This window comes from Cryptotermes secundus, unplaced genomic scaffold (genome assembly GCF_002891405.2).
Source record: "Cryptotermes secundus unplaced genomic scaffold, Csec_1.0 scaffold1713, whole genome shotgun sequence".
NCBI lineage: Eukaryota > Metazoa > Arthropoda > Insecta > Blattodea > Kalotermitidae > Cryptotermes > Cryptotermes secundus.
The window spans coordinates 168833-188503 of NW_019729938.1; the positions used below are offsets into that span (position 1 = coordinate 168833).

General features: G+C 40.0%; 3 protein-coding genes across 6 annotated transcripts in view; 2 read left to right on the top strand and 1 right to left on the bottom strand.

The window, feature by feature from the left end:
• LOC111865899 (coiled-coil domain-containing protein 174) overlaps positions 1-6555 on the top strand; it is a 95454-nt gene extending 88899 nt beyond the window's left edge. The window contains exons 5-7 of the mRNA XM_023854337.2: positions 2503-2721; positions 4627-4761; positions 5758-6555. Coding sequence (XP_023710105.1) covers positions 2503-2721; positions 4627-4761; positions 5758-6314 — 911 coding nt within the window. The 3' untranslated portion in view covers positions 6315-6555. The remainder of the gene's footprint in view (positions 1-2502; positions 2722-4626; positions 4762-5757) is intronic.
• A 7124-nt stretch (positions 6556-13679) lies between these two features.
• Positions 13680-16714, bottom strand: LOC111865897 (dynein light chain Tctex-type 1). Its single transcript, XM_023854335.2, has 3 exons — positions 16613-16714; positions 16351-16516; positions 13680-14157 (listed from the first exon to the last, which is right to left on the bottom strand). The coding sequence occupies exons 1-3, from the start codon at positions 16634-16636 to the stop codon at positions 14009-14011; spliced, it is 339 nt and encodes a 112-aa protein (XP_023710103.1). The 5' UTR covers positions 16637-16714; the 3' UTR covers positions 13680-14008.
• An 89-nt stretch (positions 16715-16803) lies between these two features.
• LOC111865896 (beta-secretase 1) overlaps positions 16804-19671 on the top strand; it is a 24492-nt gene continuing 21624 nt past the window's right edge. For 2 of the 4 annotated variants that reach the window (XM_023854331.2, XM_023854333.2), the window contains exons 1-3: positions 16804-17013; positions 17440-17605; positions 18265-18353. In XM_023854331.2, the coding sequence (XP_023710099.1) occupies positions 17000-17013; positions 17440-17605; positions 18265-18353 (269 nt within the window). In that variant the 5' untranslated portion in view covers positions 16804-16999. Of the gene's footprint in view, positions 17169-17353; positions 17606-18264; positions 18354-19671 lie in introns of all 4 variants that reach the window. The other 2 variants (XM_023854332.2, XM_023854334.2) reach the window with 2 other exon arrangements.

Consider the following 19671-nt stretch of genomic DNA (forward strand, 5'->3'; position numbering starts at 1 on the left):
TCGTAGAAACCAGACTTTAAAAGTTATTTCGTAGAGCCGCCTTGTAACGGGTTAGCACTTCACAGCACAGTGTAATGCACCGCCATCATTAAAATCTCGGCGTTTTGCCCACACAGTGTGCTTATGTGTTTCGTACAAGTCTGAGATTAAACAACGATTATTTCCCTAAGTATTATGCAGATAGACTTCATGCTTGGAAGCGTTAGGACAGCAGTTCGGTAGATATATCGAAGCACGTTGTAACGTTATGTAGATATTTTGAATTGTTTCATTTTTGGTCCGTTACACTATCAATCACAAAGTCAATAGAAAGTCCGTCGAGTGTAACAATTTTTTAGGTCACTTCTTTATCACTTTTGCCATACATGTTTCGGTTTAATAAAACCATCATCAGAGGCACATAGTACAATCATGAAAACACTGGCGTTGTTTAAATGTACACAGTATATATGCTGCGTGGACGCTGCTACCATATGTCGATGTGTAAAAGCACAACACTTGCTAGATTATTGAATGCACGTTCAACTCTCACATTCCATCCGAAATTGCCCTCAAGTTAAAACGTCAATGTTAAAATATTTAAAAGTTTAAAACATTTGAAGTAAAATGTTAGGCTCCTCCTTGTTAATTCATCCCGATGATGGGAGATGTCAGCTTGAGGTTGTATAGGCTTATGTTTAGATGTTTCCTATGCGTTGTGTGTTGTGTGTGTATCTGATGATGGTTTTATTAAACCGAAACATGTAAGGCAAAAGTGATAAAGAAGTGACCTAAAAAATTGTTACACTCGACGGACTTTCTATTGACTTTGTTATGTAGATATTTTCCCCATAATTATTGGCTACGCACGAATAGCGCCTAACAAGATGCACGCTATTATAGGCGTTCTTTTCTTCTCGTGGTGTCGTATGAATGAAGTATGAAGATCGTAATGTAATTTTGCTGTACCAGTCTACAAGAATTTGTTTTCACTCCGGTGTGCATGGGGCGTAACAAATGATACCTCGGTCAATACAGTGGCCAGGTCACGGGATGAACGACCAAGGAATCGGGGTTCTATTCCCATTAGCTTCAGGTGGTTTTCATCTTGTCTTCAGCTTGCAAACCGACTCTTGGGGCCCGCATGGCCTCCTGTCTAGTGGGTACCGAGGGGTGAAGAGGACCTTTCACCTAATATACGAGTAATACCCAGGTTATTATACGGAGCTGTACATCCACTCGCCATGCGTTTTCGTGGTGTGGTGCTTAATTAAACACGGAAATAATTTTTCCGTTGCCTATTAGTATTATAAATACAGAATTTAATCGAATTATTGTTATTTTAAGTGGAGTAGCTTGGTGAGTATAGTGACTAGGCTAAAAGCTGGATGACCAGTGTTCAATTCCCTGCAGGAGTAAAGATTTTTTGGGGGCTTCTCAGCTCCCAGACCGGAAGTAAACGTTGTGCGTTTTCTCTCTCTTATACTGTTGCTTAATCAAGATGTCTTCTTGTATGTGCTCCACTCCTCCCATGAGTATGGGTTCACTGTAGCGGCGTCATTGATCGCCTTGGCGCTGTAGCGGCTTGCGGAGAAATCCTACAACTGCCTGTTAGCTGGATAGATATGCTGGACGGGAAATGTTCACTATTTGCTGTTATTCATATCTGTCAAGGTTGTCCAAAGTACAAGCCGAGAAAGTAAGAATTCATTACTGCTAAAATGCAGTTATACGACTTGTATCCTGAAGATGGAGGCAGTATGTTCCTCCGAAACGTTGATACCACCTGCCAGATTACGATATAATAGTAGTAGTATCCCAGCATTTGTCCAAAGGGAATGAGAATAATTGAGAAAAGGGATGGTGAAGATTCGGCATGATAAATGTGAATTGTTTCAGTTTGTCATCTTCTTGGCAGTCATTCCAGTAAGAGATGAACCAGTCATGAAGTATCCTTGAAAAAAATGAAAGTATTTTTTAAATCTTTGTTATAGAACCCTCAGGATAGGGACCGGTGGAGGGCTCTTGTGAACACGGTAATGAACCTTCGGGTTCCATAAAATGCTGGGAAATTCTTGAGTAGCTGCAGTTTGGCTTCTCCTCAAGAAGAGCTCAGCTCCATGAGTATAAGTAAGTTATAGAGAACTTCGTGAAAATAAGGCGCATTAAGGCCAATGTGTGCACTATACTACTACTACTACTACTACTACTAATGGCTGTACAGCCCAGTTTGGGCCCTGGCCGCGTCTTTCAGTTTCTTAATCTTATACACGGTCAATGGGACTCCTTAGGCAACAATACAAACACAATATCAACGTAGACATCCATGCCTCGAATTGGATTCGAACCCACGATCCCAGTGTTTGAGCGGGCGAAGACATTTAATGCCTTAGACCGCGCGGCCACTGTAACCTCGGCCCAGTATGAACACGAAAGAATCGTGTTAAAATGGACCTCTTCATTGCCTTATATTGCTTGACTCTGGATTTGAACTGTTGGATTGACAACTCCCATGTGTTCCAGAGGCCCGCAGTCACGGCGTCGGATACTACGGTTTCTCGCAGGACGAGGCGGAACGGCGCGCTCAACAGGATGCCCTGTCAAAGTTGCGACAGGAGACGCAGCGCGAACAGGTGGCCGCCCAGGGACTCCGGGAGAGGCGTCAGCAGCAACTTCAGGCCAGGCTGAAGGCCGCTCGACAAAGGAAGAGGACCCGCCTGGGTCTGCCTCCTCAAGAGGACGGTAAGATTCTGTCTGTAAGACATTTGCGAACTGTAGTCGGAAGTTTCTGATGAACTCGTAAACTACAGGAGCAATGCATGAACGGGGTGGACCAAGTTCTAGTGGAAATTTGGTTTTACATTCATGTAATATAATTTAGTGAGGATCATAACTAATTGATCATGTACTGTTGCAAGAACTGGTTGAAATGCTTAATAATTTTTATGGCTATATGTGTCTGATAGTGGGTAATTATGAACATCAGCAACCTAACGTAAATCTATACAGTCTTATGTTGAACAGACAAAGACTAGCAAGTGTAGGCGACTTATTCGGCAAAATTCGAGTGACGTTCGGAGCTAAGTGGTAGTGATGTGTGATGAATTCTTGTTTTGAGAACATGGAAATTTGCTCAACTCTACATACTATCGGCATTTTTCTGTAAACTCACGTAAACCATATAAAGGAATTCAAGTTTTCAAATGTTTTAATACTATGCATATTTTGAAAGTCTTGTAATGTATTTCGAATAATGGAATTTTCGAAAATTTTGAGAATTTAAAACCCATTTTTAAAATGAAGGTTTCCGAAATTCGCTCAAATGTCGAAATCTCGGAAAATCGAAAACTGGTTGAATTTGAAAGTCTTAATTTTTTCCAAGGTTTGAAAATATTTTAATATCTGAGGAGAAATTTCAAGGGAATAAACTCCTCCATCTGATGAGTACGAGTTGGTGGGATGCGTTAATATGGTCTGAATACAGGTTCACCGAACCTAACGCTGGGAATAAGTGGATGCGTAGTGGTATGTTTCGCAAACCCAACGTAACATTGCTGAATCTCAGCAAGTGCTATCCCATTGAGGAGGGAGGTGCGCTGTCGGATGCGCAGTGGTGCTGCTCCAAGCTTATTGCTACAGTTATGTCTCCCACCTCATGACTTTGTGCATCCGCTGTGTTTTTATTACTGATTCTAATAAATTGAAAGTGGTTGCTTTGGAATGGCCTTAAGTGGCATATCATCCATGCCAAGATTCATGAAAATCAGCCAAGTGTTACGGAATGTGCGTTTCAGGGAACCATGATGGATATTGCCTGTGGGTTCTGGTCCAATGTGTGTAAACGAATTTAATTGAAAAGCATGTCCACAGAAAGTATTTACAGCTAATATTCGATATGTTAATCGATATTTGTTTGTATATTTTTATGTTGACACCACAAGGTGGAAATTCTGGATGCTGAAGTTGGTACATGCGGACCCACAAGATGGTCGACCAGAATTCGTACTGGACGCCAAAGTGCAAATTATTTAAATAATTGTGTTCAGTTTTAAGTATAGAGACAGTGTGTATGCGGAATTATGTGTTCACAGTAAAGTTAAATTTAATCTCAGTATATTACTTTCTATGAAATACATTTTTTAATTAATGCCATATATAAATACAAACCACTCCATCCAATGTGACATATAAGTTTTTACTACGTGAAAACTTATCTCCCCCTACATGTTTCGGTCGTTACGGACCATCTTCAGAAGGAACATCATTACAAACTGGAAACATGTAAGGGAGATAAGTTTTCACGTCACAAAAACTTATATGTCACATTGGACGCAGTGGTTTGTATTTATAATTGTTAGTGTGACGGACCAGAATGAAACAAATCAGATGCCATATATTTAGTTCAGTGCTGGAGGAATATGTACATAATTTTTAAAACATAATGTGCATGTATGTTTTGAAAGAATGATATTGCATTAGATGTGTAAGTATGAAGTCTGGTGGCATGTTGTAGTGATTGTGATCATGGTGCAACTATCTAACGGATGATGTAGGTAATATATCTGCCGCTTTGCTTTCAAGAGTTATTTTGTGGTTCTAAAAGGCCCCTCTGTAAACAAAAGCATCTGTGCCCTGTCTGTGTTGCAGATCCAGAGGAAGAGGCAGAACCAGCAGAAAGTGAGAAGCAGGAGACTTTGGATCCTGACCCAAAACCAGAACCAGCAAAACGGAAACCGCCGCAAGTTCGGCCATGGGACATTGGCAAGGATGGGGTGAAGGAGGGTGAGTTGGTGGTATATTGTTTTAATTAATCACTTCTAATTTATATGCAAGTATATATGGTTGTATTATATACTGCTATGTTCATTCACAGGTTATATATCTAGGTTATGATAATTTCTCTCTCTCTCTCTCTTGGATGGGGAGGGTATTTCTTGTAATAATTAAAAGTACAAACTAACCTCTCATGANGTGCTATTAGCCCCATTCAGCCAATGAGGTCGGCCCTCGGTACCCGATGCTTCCCCCATCTACCAGAGGTATTGGGAACTACTTGGGCGGGAAACTTGCCTAATTTTGCTCAGAGGTCTCCTAGAGACACGGGACCCATGGCTTAAAATCCCTCCCGGAGGACTTGTCCCCTGAATTTTTCCACCCTTAAAAATTCCACGACCTCCACCGGGTTTGAACCCGCGTACCTTGAGTCATGAGGTGGGAACGTTACCCCTAGACTACGGAGGCCCCTACCCCCCCTCTTAAATCTTGCCCTATTAATTCATTGTTTAATTATAAATTGTATTTGAGCATATGTTTGTTGTAAAATGGAGATCCTTTGTTTGCAAGCAGACATACTCTTACTTCGCCTGGAATGATCTTTTGTTGTAAATTTCATAGTATATAGTAGCAAATGCTATATGGAAGGAATAATATTAAAATTAAGCGATCAGAATTTGTCTGTGTCTTTAAAATAAAATTGGGAATAAGTATCAAATTACATCCCAGAACTCCACCACAATATTTTTACATCACTTAAACAACCATGGTTACTGGAGTGGTGGAGTAAATTTCATAATATCTTTTTGATTTGTGTTTCTTCAGCTCTTTATTTTCTTATTTGTTTTTATACATACACTTCTATTTATTTATCCAGATATTGAGTCAGCCAGTCATTGATTGGACTGACATACTAGGTGAATGTATTTCACTCAGTTGTTGACTCAGAATATATATTTTATGTCTCTCATTGTTATTAATAGTAATATGTATGCCATGTTTCAGTAATGTCACAGGAAGAGTGGGTTGAAAAGAAGCGTTCTGAACGCCCACAAGATTTTGCACCACCATCTTCATATCAGCCTGACTTTGCCCCAAATTCTGCTGCAGTGGTGCCAGAGAAACCAAAACTAACGTTATTCTTCTCATCAAGGAAACCTCAGAATACTTTCAGAAATACTGGCACAAAGAGCTCAAGCATCAGGGATGGGCAGTGTGGTGAAGACCTCACTGCACGTGGAAGAGAAATTGATGTTCAACCCCTTGCCTCATTTTGTGATGACAGATCATCATCAGGTGATGCTAAGGGGCTTTGGGGAAGCAGATTACATCATAGAGATGTGTCGGACACCAAACAGGATGTATGTGGTAAAGGGGCAGAGATTCCACCACCTGCAACATTTGAATACTATGGACCATCCTTCACTGGAGCAGGACAGAGTCAAAGTAATCACAGGATGATTGATCTTGAGAGCTCCATCACAGCAGGTCTCAAGTATCTTCGCCAGCAAGCAGAGCAGCGAGAACATCAACAAGAGAAAGGTCTGCTTGACATAGTTTAGCTGAAGTTGAACTCCATATTTGGGCATGGTCTAGGTTGAAGTACCAATCTTTCAATTGGATGGCAATAAGTAATGCCATAGTGATGTGCAATAGAAAACCAGGAAATGAGTGATATGTGTATATGCAAGCTAAAGTTTCAACAAGTTCAGGGAGAATGAGAATTACTTACTGTATAGAGTGCAAACAAGAGAATATGTATTGGGTTAAAAGTTATATAAAGAAAGATATTAAAGGTGTTAAGTGATGTATTTTATGTATGCTCATAATGGACACTTCTACAGTTATGTTTTCAAAAGATGCATAGAGTTCAGATAACTTTTTCATTCTCTTTTAGACATCATATAATGTTTATCGTCTGGGAGTAGAGGAATTATATTACCCTGTTTCTGCAGGGGATGGTGGCCAGATTAATTTTAACTCTGTGCTAATGGTATTACGTGGGGCAATCCAAAAGTTTCCGAAATTTGAATTTGCGCGTGAATGGTTATGAGCACATCGAAATACCGCTAGATGTCTCCTCACACATCCTTCTTGAATCAGTGTGGCAAGCGGCGTCGAGTTGAGTGGTTGGGTTTATTGTTGGTGAACGTATTTCCATTGTTGTGTTTCTGTGAGTTTGCAGTTTTGCGATGGCTGTCCTGAGAGAGCAGCATGTCTGTATAAAGTTTTGTTTCAAATTTGGGAAAACTGCTGCAGAAACACACCAAATGTTGAAGCAAGCTTTTGGTGAAAACAGTTTAGGCCAAACAAACTTACAACTGGTATAAGCGTTTTAAACATGGCCGAACATTGACTGATGATGACGATAGTTCGGGACGGCCGTCAACAGTCAAAACACCAGAAAATGTTGCGAAAGTTAGGGATCTGATTCTGCAAGATCGTAGACTGACCATCCAAGACCTCTGTAACACCTTGGGACTAATTTATGGTACATGTCAACAAATTTTGTCATAGGAACTGAACATGAGGATTGCAGCAAAGTTTGTGCCACGACTGCTGCAAAATGAACAGAAGCAGCATCGCTTGGAAGTCTGCAGGGAACTTCAGCAACAGCTTCAAGAGGATCCAAACTTTCTTTTGAAGGTTGTGACTGGTGACGAAAGTTGGGTTTATGGCTACAACCCTGAAAAAGCAAGCAGCAGTCGTCACAATGGAAGAGCCCTTCTTCACCTAGGCCAAAAAAAGCTCGACAAGTCAAGAGCAACATTAAGTCCATGTTGATCTGTTTTTTTGATATTGACGGGATTGTTCATAAGGAGTTCGTCCCTCCTGGTCAGACAATCAATAAAGAGTTATATCGCGATGTTCGAAGGCGTTTGAGGGAGGACATGGGGAGAAAACGTCCAGAGAAGTGGCGCACGAACGACTGGGTACTCCACCATGACAACGCACTACCGCATACGGCTTGCATTGTGCAGGAATTTTTGGCTAAAAACAAGATGGCAGTTGTTCCCCACCCACCATACTCGCCAGACTTAGCTCCATGTGACTTCTTTCTCTTCCCCAAGATGAAAATCAAGTTGAAGGGGCAGAGATCTGATACAGTTGAGGAAATTCAAGTGGAAACGCAGACGGTACTAAACATCCTAACAAAGAAAAACTTCCAGGATGCATTTTTAAAGTGGCAGAAACGCTGGGATCGGTGTATGCGCTCCCAAGGGGACTACTTTGAAGGTGATGGTGCAGAATAAGATCCAGGTAAGATGTAATAGTTTTTATTAATATATTTCGGGAACTTTTGGATTGCACCACGTATAACCATCTAATCAATCTAACATCGTCCTTGGGGCGGCATTAGCCAATGTGTGGATGGATAAGGATAGGTAACTCAGGTGGTAAAAGTTTTACTCTGTCTCAAGGGTCGTATTAACGGGGAAACATCATCATCCCACACAAGCCACAATGATTAACACTGATGGTAAGTGTATTTATTTTACTTCACCAGTTTATATTTTTAACACAGTTTGTTCGCAGAAGCATTGAGGTGTAATGATGTGCTCAATTTCTACCTCACATCAATTTAACCACTATTGGTATTAATTTATTATAACAAATTTATAAAGTTGCTAAACACATCCATTGACTGGTGAAGTTGAAGCCAAAAGCCTCCCAGGATGACTCATACTAAGCAACGCATCACCTCCAAGCAGCAGTGCTCAACACTAACATCAGTTCCTCACTGCCAACTGGCTGAATTCAAACAGAGTTCCTCACCCCTACATCAGATATCAGATGTAGGCATTCCTGTTGGTTAAAACCAACGAAAGTCATGTCATTGTATGCAATGGATTTCCACATCTGGAAGCCATCTGCTCCTACCGGCTTGACCCCTCTCAACTCGACTTATTGTGGCAGAAATTGCCTTGCGCTTTGTGCTCAGATTTCTTGCTCTAGCTCCAACAGAAGATTTCCTAGCTCTGTGACATACTTGCTTACTTCAAGCCCAATTAATAAATCAAAATCAAAATACAGACAAACGATTAAATATGCCTATAATTTTAGGCAGGTGCAAAATGTGGCATTAGGCCAGCTGGACCTGTGGATTCACTGCTAGAGTAGTGTGATACATGGCAAACAAAAGAAACAAAGAAACAAAATTTCCAGCACAGACAATGTATGTCACAGACAGAAAAAACTTAAGAGCTGAAATCACTGTGAATCTGTGTTGTAGGACTTCATTAATTTAGCGATTCTTCTGAAATTTACCTTTTCATCACCATGTCCGACAGATGTGTAAAAACTGTTGCAGCCATATGTTTCAAATGAAACTACTTACTGAATGATAAACATTGGCAAATAACCAAATAAAACTGTGATGTAGTTCCCATGGAATAGTCTGCTTATGTGACCATTTCAGAAATATCCTTTTACAAAACCTGAATGCTCATCACAGTCACTACAAAAGCTTACCTATCCAGAACCAATATATTAGTCCATATATTCACAACTTGTGTAAGATCTCTGTTAAACTCTTTCCTTGTTAGTTTTCTAAAGCTACTGGCATGCCATCCAGATAGAGTCTAGTCAAAGCAAATGAAATTGAACTTACAAAGATGCTGCAAAGACAGAATTTCTGTATCCCCCCTCCATCACACTGCATGAGTCAGTTCTGGTGAAGCTGTGGGTCTCCATTTACAATATCTTAATGAGTCAATACTAGACTTATTTTGGTGCACCAGTAGTAGTCTAAGGAAGCTACTTATGCTTCATGAGCCCTCATTGCACAGACTGCTCTGCTCACAAGCGGTAACTGCCTGTCTTCTGGGATGTAATGCCATGTAGTCCACTGAAAATGAAGTGAAGTTTTGGAGGAACATGCCGAGCAAGAAATCAGCATGGAGCATGCAATGAGCAAAGCAAAACACTATATCAGAGAAGAGAGAACTTTTCATAACCGCTGCTGTGAGAACCTCAAATCTTACATGCAGATTGTGGTATCTGGCTGTTGGGGCATGTTGGAGGAACATAATGACTTCCATCTGTAGGCCCAGTCCCTTAGGGTATAAGCTTTTCCTGTTGTTCGTGTGATGATCTGTAATGGTAGTTATTTTAACTGTCAGTTCTTCAGTTGCTTGGTTTATAAAACTAGCACGCATAGAATCCCTGTATACATCTGTAAAATGGCATCAGGCGAGTTCCATCAAGTTAAATTTAGTGTCCAGTTTTGTAAGAGGTTTCTTGCACCAAAACTCTACATTACATCCCCTAACCACACTCTATGCCTTTTTAATATTATCACTCATTTAATGCCCTGAGAGTGTTAAGTGATATTTATAAATGCATCATGCAGTTCCTTGTGTAGTTTCCTCATTTGTAGCTTACACAATGTGTCCAGGTTCTGTTAGGACTGTGTTCAATAAAAATATAAAACGTGACTTATTTTCAAAATTTCACTCTTTTTATTCAAAATAGTCTCCTTCTGAATCAGTACATAGCTGGAATCGATTGAAAAGTTTTCGAAAACAGTCACTGCACTCCTTTTGTGGAATCGCATTTAAAACTGAGGTACATTCGCTTTGGTTGTGACAGTCTCCTTTCATCGCCAACATAACTTTTGGGAACAACCAGAAATCTGCTGGAGCCAAATCTGGTGAATACGGAGGACGATCATGGACTGTGATCCCTTTTCTGGCCAAAAAATTCCTTTGGAATCGAAGAAAATGGTTAGCAGTGTCCACTTGACTCTTGCATGCACACTTTCCTTGGTTTCGGCTTCTTTGGGCTCAACCATGCTGCACACTGCCACTTTGTGAGAGGCTCATATTGAAAACACCATGTCTCATCACCAGTAACAATCGATTTTGTAAATTATGTATCACTTTGGGCAGACCGTAACATGTCTTTGCAGTGTTTTTCATCGCCTGACAGCACGTGCGGTACAAACCGTGCACAGACCTTCCGTTTGCCCAAATCCTTGGTCAAAATTCGATGCACAGTACTTTGTAGTATTCCCAAAAGCTCCTCGATGAGTCTTGCAGAAACACATCAGTCTGATGGAAGGATTTCGGTCACTTTTATCACATTTCCTTCAGTGCGACTTGTTCTCGGCTTTGATGCACGTGGATTGTCTTCAATGACCTCCCTGCCGTCATGAAATACAGCATACCATCGAAAAATGTTCGAGCAACTCAGACAAACACTATCGTACACACTTTTCATCTCTTTGTACACTTCTCCGGCTGTTTTGCCTAACTTCAAACAAAATTTGATGTTGGCTCTCTGTTCAACTGCCATTTTCCGACGAGCATCAGAACAGTACTGTTACATTCAAGGTCAGAACACATGATGCAGCAATGCTTGCTCTTTTAAATTATAGACAGCCACAGCTGAAACTTCAAGAATCTTAACACATTGCAGACCGGTTGTTTAAATATTTAAATCACCTTGGGGACTGGGGTTTTTAAGCCTAGCACCCTAACTTGTGCACTGTTCATTTTAAAAATTAATATAAAATCTCCTAATTAATTTTATGAACTAAAATTTTTGGAGAACATTTACCAGAGCTCCTAGAAGTGCTTGCGCGTGAGATATCTCTGGAAACATTCCCCTTTGTGAAGAGGCATCACATCACTATATTTTGGGGGGCCCTGTGGCCCCTGTCACTGTCACTGTCACTTTCACTGAGGCTGGCCTCGCTATCAGAAGACGAAGCTGTTGGCAAATCTGATAGCTCATCGGAGAACAAATCTAATATTTCTTGTTCTCCGAGTGAACACTTCGCCTGCAACTGCTTTCGTCTCTGATTCATGTTGCACTGCTAACTTCCTGGTTCATACGTGGAAGCTTGGACTTGAACAAAGGCTTTTCTCTTTAGGGTGTGATAGGAAATGAGCGTGATCATGTTACTGGCTAAGCTAGCAAACATTCCCAAGGTCAACTACGCAGTAGTTATGATGCAACGTGGCCACACAGCGAAATATAGTCGGTTGCAACATAACACGTCAGAAAAGGGCCAATTGGCCCGCCCAATCCACAACGCTATAGAAACGTAGAGGGCCAATTGGCCCCTCCGGTCCTGAATGTGTTAACACCACAACTCATGAACAGATGGCATAGCAGGGCAAATTTAAAAAAAATGAGTCGTAACATCCTGGACACACAGTGTATGTCACCTGTTATGTATCCCACATTTACCTTCACACTCTGTTTTCAAAAGGGGACATGTGGTAGCATGGTTGAGGTGCTATGCTAAAAGCTGGAAGGTCACAGGTTCAATTCCTGATGAGGTCGTTGGATATTTTTTATTTATGTAATCCTTCCAGCCGCACTATGGCCCCAGGGTCGACTCAGTCTCTAACAGAAATGAGTATCAGGAATCTTACTGGTGGTAAAGGGTGGCTGCCAGCACATAAGGCTGACAAACTCACCGCCATCCATGATCCGATTATCCAGAAAATATGAGAGCCTTGACGTCTCACGACTTCACGGGCTCTTACAGGGATAAAAAGTAAAGTTGTCCCTGTGCTTAACTAATTAAGCACTATGCCATGAAGGGGTATAGGGGAGTAGATGTATAGATCCACATTTTCTTGACTTCGGCACTAGCTGGTGGTGAGTGGTCAACTTCATGCCCCTGCCACTTTACCCCCAGGGAAAGGGTCCCTGGTACACATTGGATAGGAGGTTGGATGGGCCCCAGAATAGGTCTGGACAATATGGAGAAAAGAAAATTCCGACCCTACTGGGCCTCAAACTCCAGCCCGTAGGCAGTTGCTATACCAACTGCGATACTTCAATTTTTTTTTACCTTACCTCTGTTCTCAAACCCTTACCAGAAACGATATAACAACTAAATTTTACCATTTTTGGGGATGTGACGCCATGTAATCTGGTAGACATTTACCAACAATTTGAAGGAACCTGTTGCCTCCATCCTCAGGATACCCGGCTAATCGAATTGTATCGCGTCAAATGATAGGATACTGGTGAATGAGAAATTGGAAAGAATGTAAAATGAAGTAGTCATAGCCTGATTCCTTAATTCATCTGAAGGGACTGAGGAAAACCACTCTGCAACAAATATTAGAATGAGCTTATCAGTGAGGAGCAGATGCAAAGAACAGGCAACATACATGAAAGATGAGAAATCTGTATAACATTTTAGTTGCATAAGCTGAAGGGAAACCATCATCTGGGCAACCTAGGTACGGATGAGAGGGTAACATTAAAACACATCTCTAAAAAACAAATTACAAGGGTGTGAACTGAATTTGTTCGACTCAGAATAGAGGCCATCTGTTGTGAACATAGTAATGATCCCCTGGCTTCCATAAAGGAGAAATCTGTTGCCAGTCTAAGTATTTATTATCTCTTCAAGGACTCTGCTCCTTGGAATTGATTATATTATGAAGTAAATCACATTGTTTAGAGAAGCATCACAAAATTTGACGATTTTATTTACACATAATATATCGTGCATACAGATTAGTAATAACAGCTGAAATTGTACAGGGTCCATCAGATTTCATTAAGACTTTCTTTTTTAATTTAGCACCACTTTCTATCTGTGGGAGTGGGGGTACTATAGTTTGTGCCTTACTGTAATGATGTTAAAAGCATGTCATGAAACACTGGTTGAACGAACATCATGTGTGCTATGGGAACACCTTTTAAAATTATGACTCTACAGCCATTTTGCAATATGTGTTTAGTTGTCATTTCAACATCAACAGGAACAGCAGAGTTCCAGTGTGTCAAACCACTTTAAATTGGGTCCAGCAGTTCAGAACAGCGACAATAAACTTCATGATTATGCTATGCAGAACATTTCCCTGCTGCATTCTTTCACATTCAGGTTGTCAAGCTCCTCTGATTCATCACTGTGTTACTTTTTGTGAGGATATTTGAAGAATAAAGCATTTACAGATCATCCTCAGAACATTCTTCATTTAAGATTCAAGCAACGATTAATTTACAGTGTATACAACAGTAAACAGATTTCTTATGGTAACAGTGGAGTTAAATATTGTAATTTTCAAAGAGTTTTACATGTACCAAAAAAAAAGAGAACTGTAATGCACAAATAATTTGAAGTAAGTTTAATATTATATGTTTCTATATAATTGCCTTTTCATTTACAGTACTGTTACTTAATTTATGAAATGTATAATGCTTTCTGCCAGACCCTATAGCAAAGTGGCACCTTCTTGAAAGCTGACGAGTATGGTCAATGTGTCCAGAAGCATGTGCGGCTCTAGATGGCCAGACCAAACACAGATACGATACAGTACATGGTCTTGTTCTCCCAACGAACTGTGCAGCTGCCATCTGTACTGTTGTCCCAGAAACATGAGCTCGCGGTGTGAAGTCCTGCACCATTCTTCTGCATTATGGTACAGGTCACTGGAATTGAACAAAACTTGGATCACAAACCACAAATATGGAAGTCAGTAAAAGTATCAAAATGGCATATTTGCTTATGGACAGACACCAATGAACACATGGGAGGATAACATTATTTGTGTATTTATTTATGATACATTAAATGGCAGAAATCCTGACCACCTCATACTTCAACTTCAATGGCCAGTTCTATGAACAAACCGATGGTGTGGCAATGGGCTCACCACTTTCTCCGGTCATCTCTAACCTATATATGGAGGACTTCGAGGAGAGGGCACTTGACTTGGCCCCACACAAGCCCCGCTGCTGGTTTCACTACGTGGATGACACCTTCGTCATCTGGCCACACGGGCCCGACAAGCTCAAGGACTTCCTGAACCACCTAAATAGTATCCACCAGTGCATTCAGTTCACAATGGAAACTGAAACTGAAGGCCACCTCCCCTTCCTCGATATAGATATTTACAGGAGACCCGACAGTTCTCTGGGCCATAGAGTGTACCGCAAATCCACCCATACAAACCTCTACCTTAACGCTGCATCCCACCACCACCCTTCCAACAGGCAAGCTGCACTTTCCACATTGGTGCACAGGGCTACAGCACTGTGTGATCAAGACAGCCTACATACGGAGTTGGTGCTCCTGAGGGATGTATTCAAGAAGAACGGATATAACAACCGGCAGATCCACAGAGTTCTCAACCATCGGCCCAACATCAGCCGGCCTGAAGACAAACCAGGCTCAGTCGCATTCTTTCCCTATGTCAGGACCATATTCAACTGTATTAGCAGAGTGCTGTCCCGGCACAACATCAAAGCAGTGGGTCTGCCTCCAAACAAATTATCCAATTTCCTCTGGCCGGTAAAAGATAGCCTGGGCCTAAGGACACCGGGTGTATACAGTATCCCATGCGAGTGCAGCAAGGTCTATATTGGGCAGACAGGCCGCTCCGTGGACATGAGGTTGAAGGAGGATCAGCGGCACATCCATCTCGAACATCCAGACAAGTCGGCCGTAGCNCTACACAGGCCATGATGGACTAACATAACAACCCCCCCCCCAGCCTAAGGGTTAGTGCCCATCCTTTAACCCTGCCTTTCTCTCCCCCAACACAAAACCCTGCTTCTGTCCCAGCTCCTCCCCCCCTCCCACTCCACTGGTTTCACATGTAGACTTGCCCTTCCCCCCTTCCTTCACTGCTCTCACATAGCTGTGTATATTTCCAACACCAGTCTGCTTGTACCAGTTCTCATGGTCTCTTTGGCTGCAGATTTCTTATATTTTTCCTTCCACCCTGAAGATGGAGGCGACACGTTCCTCCGAAACGTCGGTTAACACCACATATACACGGTGCCAAATCCCAGAAGACTGCTTTCTTCATCTATTGTCCTGTTTGTATCTAAAACATCGTCCTGTTTATATTTCAAAACACAATGTTTCAGAGAATGAATTCTGTCTCCATCCTCAGGTAAAACCTACTCAGTTGGGCCTGATAGATAGAGCCAGTCCCTAGGTTTCACCTGAAAACAGAGACAAAATCCTATCTCTGAAATTTGGAAGTCACTGGTCAGTTTTTTCTTAAGGTACAACAGCAGCATTTTCCTTACAGGACTGATGAGGAGTAAGAACCATCTACCTAGAATTCAAATTGGGGCCCTCCCAAATATGAGTGATAACCACTACACTCCAGCATTCAGTATTATTATACTGACAGTGGCATACACATAACTTAAAACTATTGCAACTGCATTAAGCAGTTGGTATGAATGGCAAGCAGAATTATATTGAAGTTGACTGCGGTGAAACCACCTTTCCTAGCAGGATGGATTACATGTTTCTACATAAAAAATTAAAAAATATGTATTATGCCAGGGATGGAGACAGGTCTCTCAAGACTGCAACAGATTCCATTTTTGAGAGCTGTTACCCTTGCTTACCTTCCATAATTTAAACACAAAACATCTGTTACATTGGTGTATAAAAATAGGTCTGTTTCGACCAATATTCTACTATAAGATAAAAGTTCCGCTACAGTAAATATCAAATTAATCGACTTTCCTAATATCTTCGCCGTAAAACTCACTATGCATTTTTCAGAGTTTGGGGCCCAAATACCAGGGAAAATTAAAACCGTACGCTCTATTCTAGCACGTAACGTGTATACAGAAATTAATGCAACACTGACAGTATACCAATATATTTAAATGGTTTTTGTAGTTTGGTCAAGGCTCCTAAACACGCTTCGACGACAGATGATGTCCATTGGTTGACTTTGTTGTGTTGATACGCATTTCCTCCAATAGAATTTTCTATTGCTTCTTTAATTATGGTGCTAACTTCGTCCACCACAAATTGTGTCTGAAACACAGAAATATGTGTTTTCAGAATACATCATTACACACCTCAAGTACAACTAATCACAATATGTGCAATAAGAATAGAACTCAAACTTACTTCGTCGCTCGCTACCTCTTCCATTATCTGTCAAATTTCGGAACACCAGTCTTCCACTACACTGACGACCGCTGACGACATTGATCCGATTAGTACCCATATCGATAGCGCGGCTAATGTCGATACGGATGTACAAAACCAGTAAGCGTAAAATAAGTAAATTTCGGTTAAGGAGAATTTGATTGCAGGCAGTTGAATCATCGTCATCGTATATAATATTGCATAGTGTTAAAATTTATTGTTTTATGGCGTAAACACACACGTAATCAATTTACTTTTTATCATTACATGTCGTGCTTAATTAATTTCAATTCTGTAGTGTTGGCTGCAATTAACTTTCGATATTAATTGCACAATTAGTTGCGAGCGAAAGCGAATGACAGTAAGATGACTGAGTTATGGTGAGTGAGTGGGCTAACCAGAGTCGGCCTGAGAGGACACATAAATAGTAGTGGAAGTAATGATCGGTAATGATGCTAGAAGTCACTGTGTAACAGCATGATGGAATTTCACGATGTATCACTTGTTGAAAACTTTTAACAAGGCGAAAAATAAGGTTAGGTACTGTTTAGATTCATTTTGCAATATTTGCTCTTGTAATTACGATTCTTACAGTATCATTTGTTCTGTATTTATCCCCAGCACACGTTGTATAAGACTCTTGATGTTCTTGATGTCACAAGAACCAATTCACTTGTTACCCTAAGTAGTTCAGCAAATCTGGATTTTTTTTTTAATTAGGTGTCAACTGACCTTGGTAACATGCTTGAGGAATTCGTGGATTAATGACTGTATTATTAATTTATTGCGGGTATAATGCATTGTAGTGAAGCCTTGAACATTCACTGGAGGGCCTCTGTAATACAGCCAATCTGGCTGTTAGCACTGCTATGCATTCATGCATTTCCAAGCCTTGAAGTTGCCACCAATCTGATGGGAAAGCCTGGCGAGGGTTACTACATTGAAGTAGAAATTGGATCACCACCTCAAACTGTACGTTGATTTCTATTTTATAGCCTTGACATTTACAAGTAGAATAAATTTAGCAGTGCAAGGCAACGCCTGATATGCACAATGAAAACAACACACCTAATATATAGAAACAGCTGCAATCCAGAAAGATATGAAGGAATTTCAATGACATACCTTAGGAATACTATATAATTAGTGTACAGTGAATTAGAATCCTTATAAAGTGTTACCTGAAGATGGCCTTGTAAGGCCAAAACATGTAGTAACATAACATATATATGTGTGTGTGTATATATATATATATATATTAACGTTTTAATAATTTTAATAATATTGATACATATAATGATCATTGTATGAATTAATGTTATTAATTTGTTGCATTATAGACAAAAAGAAAACAACTATAAAAGGTACATCAATGCAACAGGATGCCTGAATATAATATTATGTCTTTCAGCTTATGTTAGGTTAGTTTAGGAGAGTGAAGTTCATTTTCTCAATGTCTTAGTTTAGGAGGATCTATACTGTAATCTTCATGCTTGCTCAGTGTTTAACTGTGGATTTGGTTCATAATAGGGATCACCTTTTTATGCAGTGGGTTGGTCATCTTAGTGATTATATAATATACAATTTTTCCTAATTGGTGTGTTATAACATTAAAATGTTTATGTTTTCAGTTCAATGTCCTTGTGGATACAGGTAGCACAAATTTTGCCATTGCTGGAGCACTTGATCCAAATGTGGAAACATATTTCATCAGTTTAAAGTAAGTATATCTAACTAATTCTAAATTGTAATTAGCAGTAAAAAATTGTAACTATTGTAATTTTAATCTACTTATATATCAAATTGTTAATATTCAGAATTAACTTGACTTGTCATATATCATGTACAATGATCTACAGTGACGAAATAAATAAATCAATCAATCAATCACAAGATATTAAGGGGTAGGACTTAGTTATATATTTTGAAGAAAATTGAAGTTATTTGTGTCCTCGTATAAGACATGTTAATTTGTAAGCATCTTATTAACTGTCTGTCCCTATCCACTCTCCATTTTTTGATGGCATGTTCTCATGCACTAGAAAGGCATTCATGTATATTGGTCATTAATTTAAGTTCATGGTCTCTTTTTTTTTGGGGGGGGGGGTCCCAATCTATTCTGTCTCTTTCGGAGAAAACATTTAAAATTTGTGGATGCTGAGGGATGAGTCCGGTAGTTTATGGTTTGTTTAATATCACTGTCAGTACTCAAACATTGTACGGTTAGTGAGTGATTACTCAGGAAGGATATGGGAAGTAGCAGTCCTGGTCTCATTCTAATTAATATTCGATCATTTACCTGAAAGGATTAAGGAAATGCCATGAGAGATTTCAGTCAAGGCTTCAGTCTTTTTGGATATGTACGTTATCTACCAACATGTCACATCTCATAAGATGGCAGTTTTAATACTTACCAACATAAGAAAATTGTAAGCTCTCAAGTCTCCAGGCTGAAATCTGAATTTGGGAACTTCCAAATGAGAGGCATAAAGTGCACTTCAGTTGATCTGCTGGCCATATCAGTGTCAGGAAGTGAAGGGTCTCAGGTTTTTTCAGCAGCAATTTAAGGCTTGAAAATTATGGACTTTACTGTCTCCTAGGATGTCACACCACACAGCATGATAGATATTTACCAACTTCTGAAGCGAACTTCAAGTTAGGTGAGTGGGGATAGTCATAAATATGAGAACCTCAAGTTTCAAATACTACTTGAAAGTCTGACAATGTGGCTATTTAAGATGCAGCATTCAGTTTCTATTACACAGGTCTGCAACCAAAAAACTGCATAGGATATTTTTACTGTTTCTTATAGATTTTTACTCACTAAAACCGGAAATAATAGTAAAAAAATCCATCACGTCAATTTTTTTGCAAAACTCATATAAACTCATATTTTTAGTTTAATTTTGCTTGAAATTTCTCTTCAACATGAAATCTTGTATCCTATTGTTGATTCTAAAAACCATATCCAATAATTATTTCTTATTTTAAAATAATATTTATAAGAGTGAATCTAAAAAATAATACAAATATAAAAT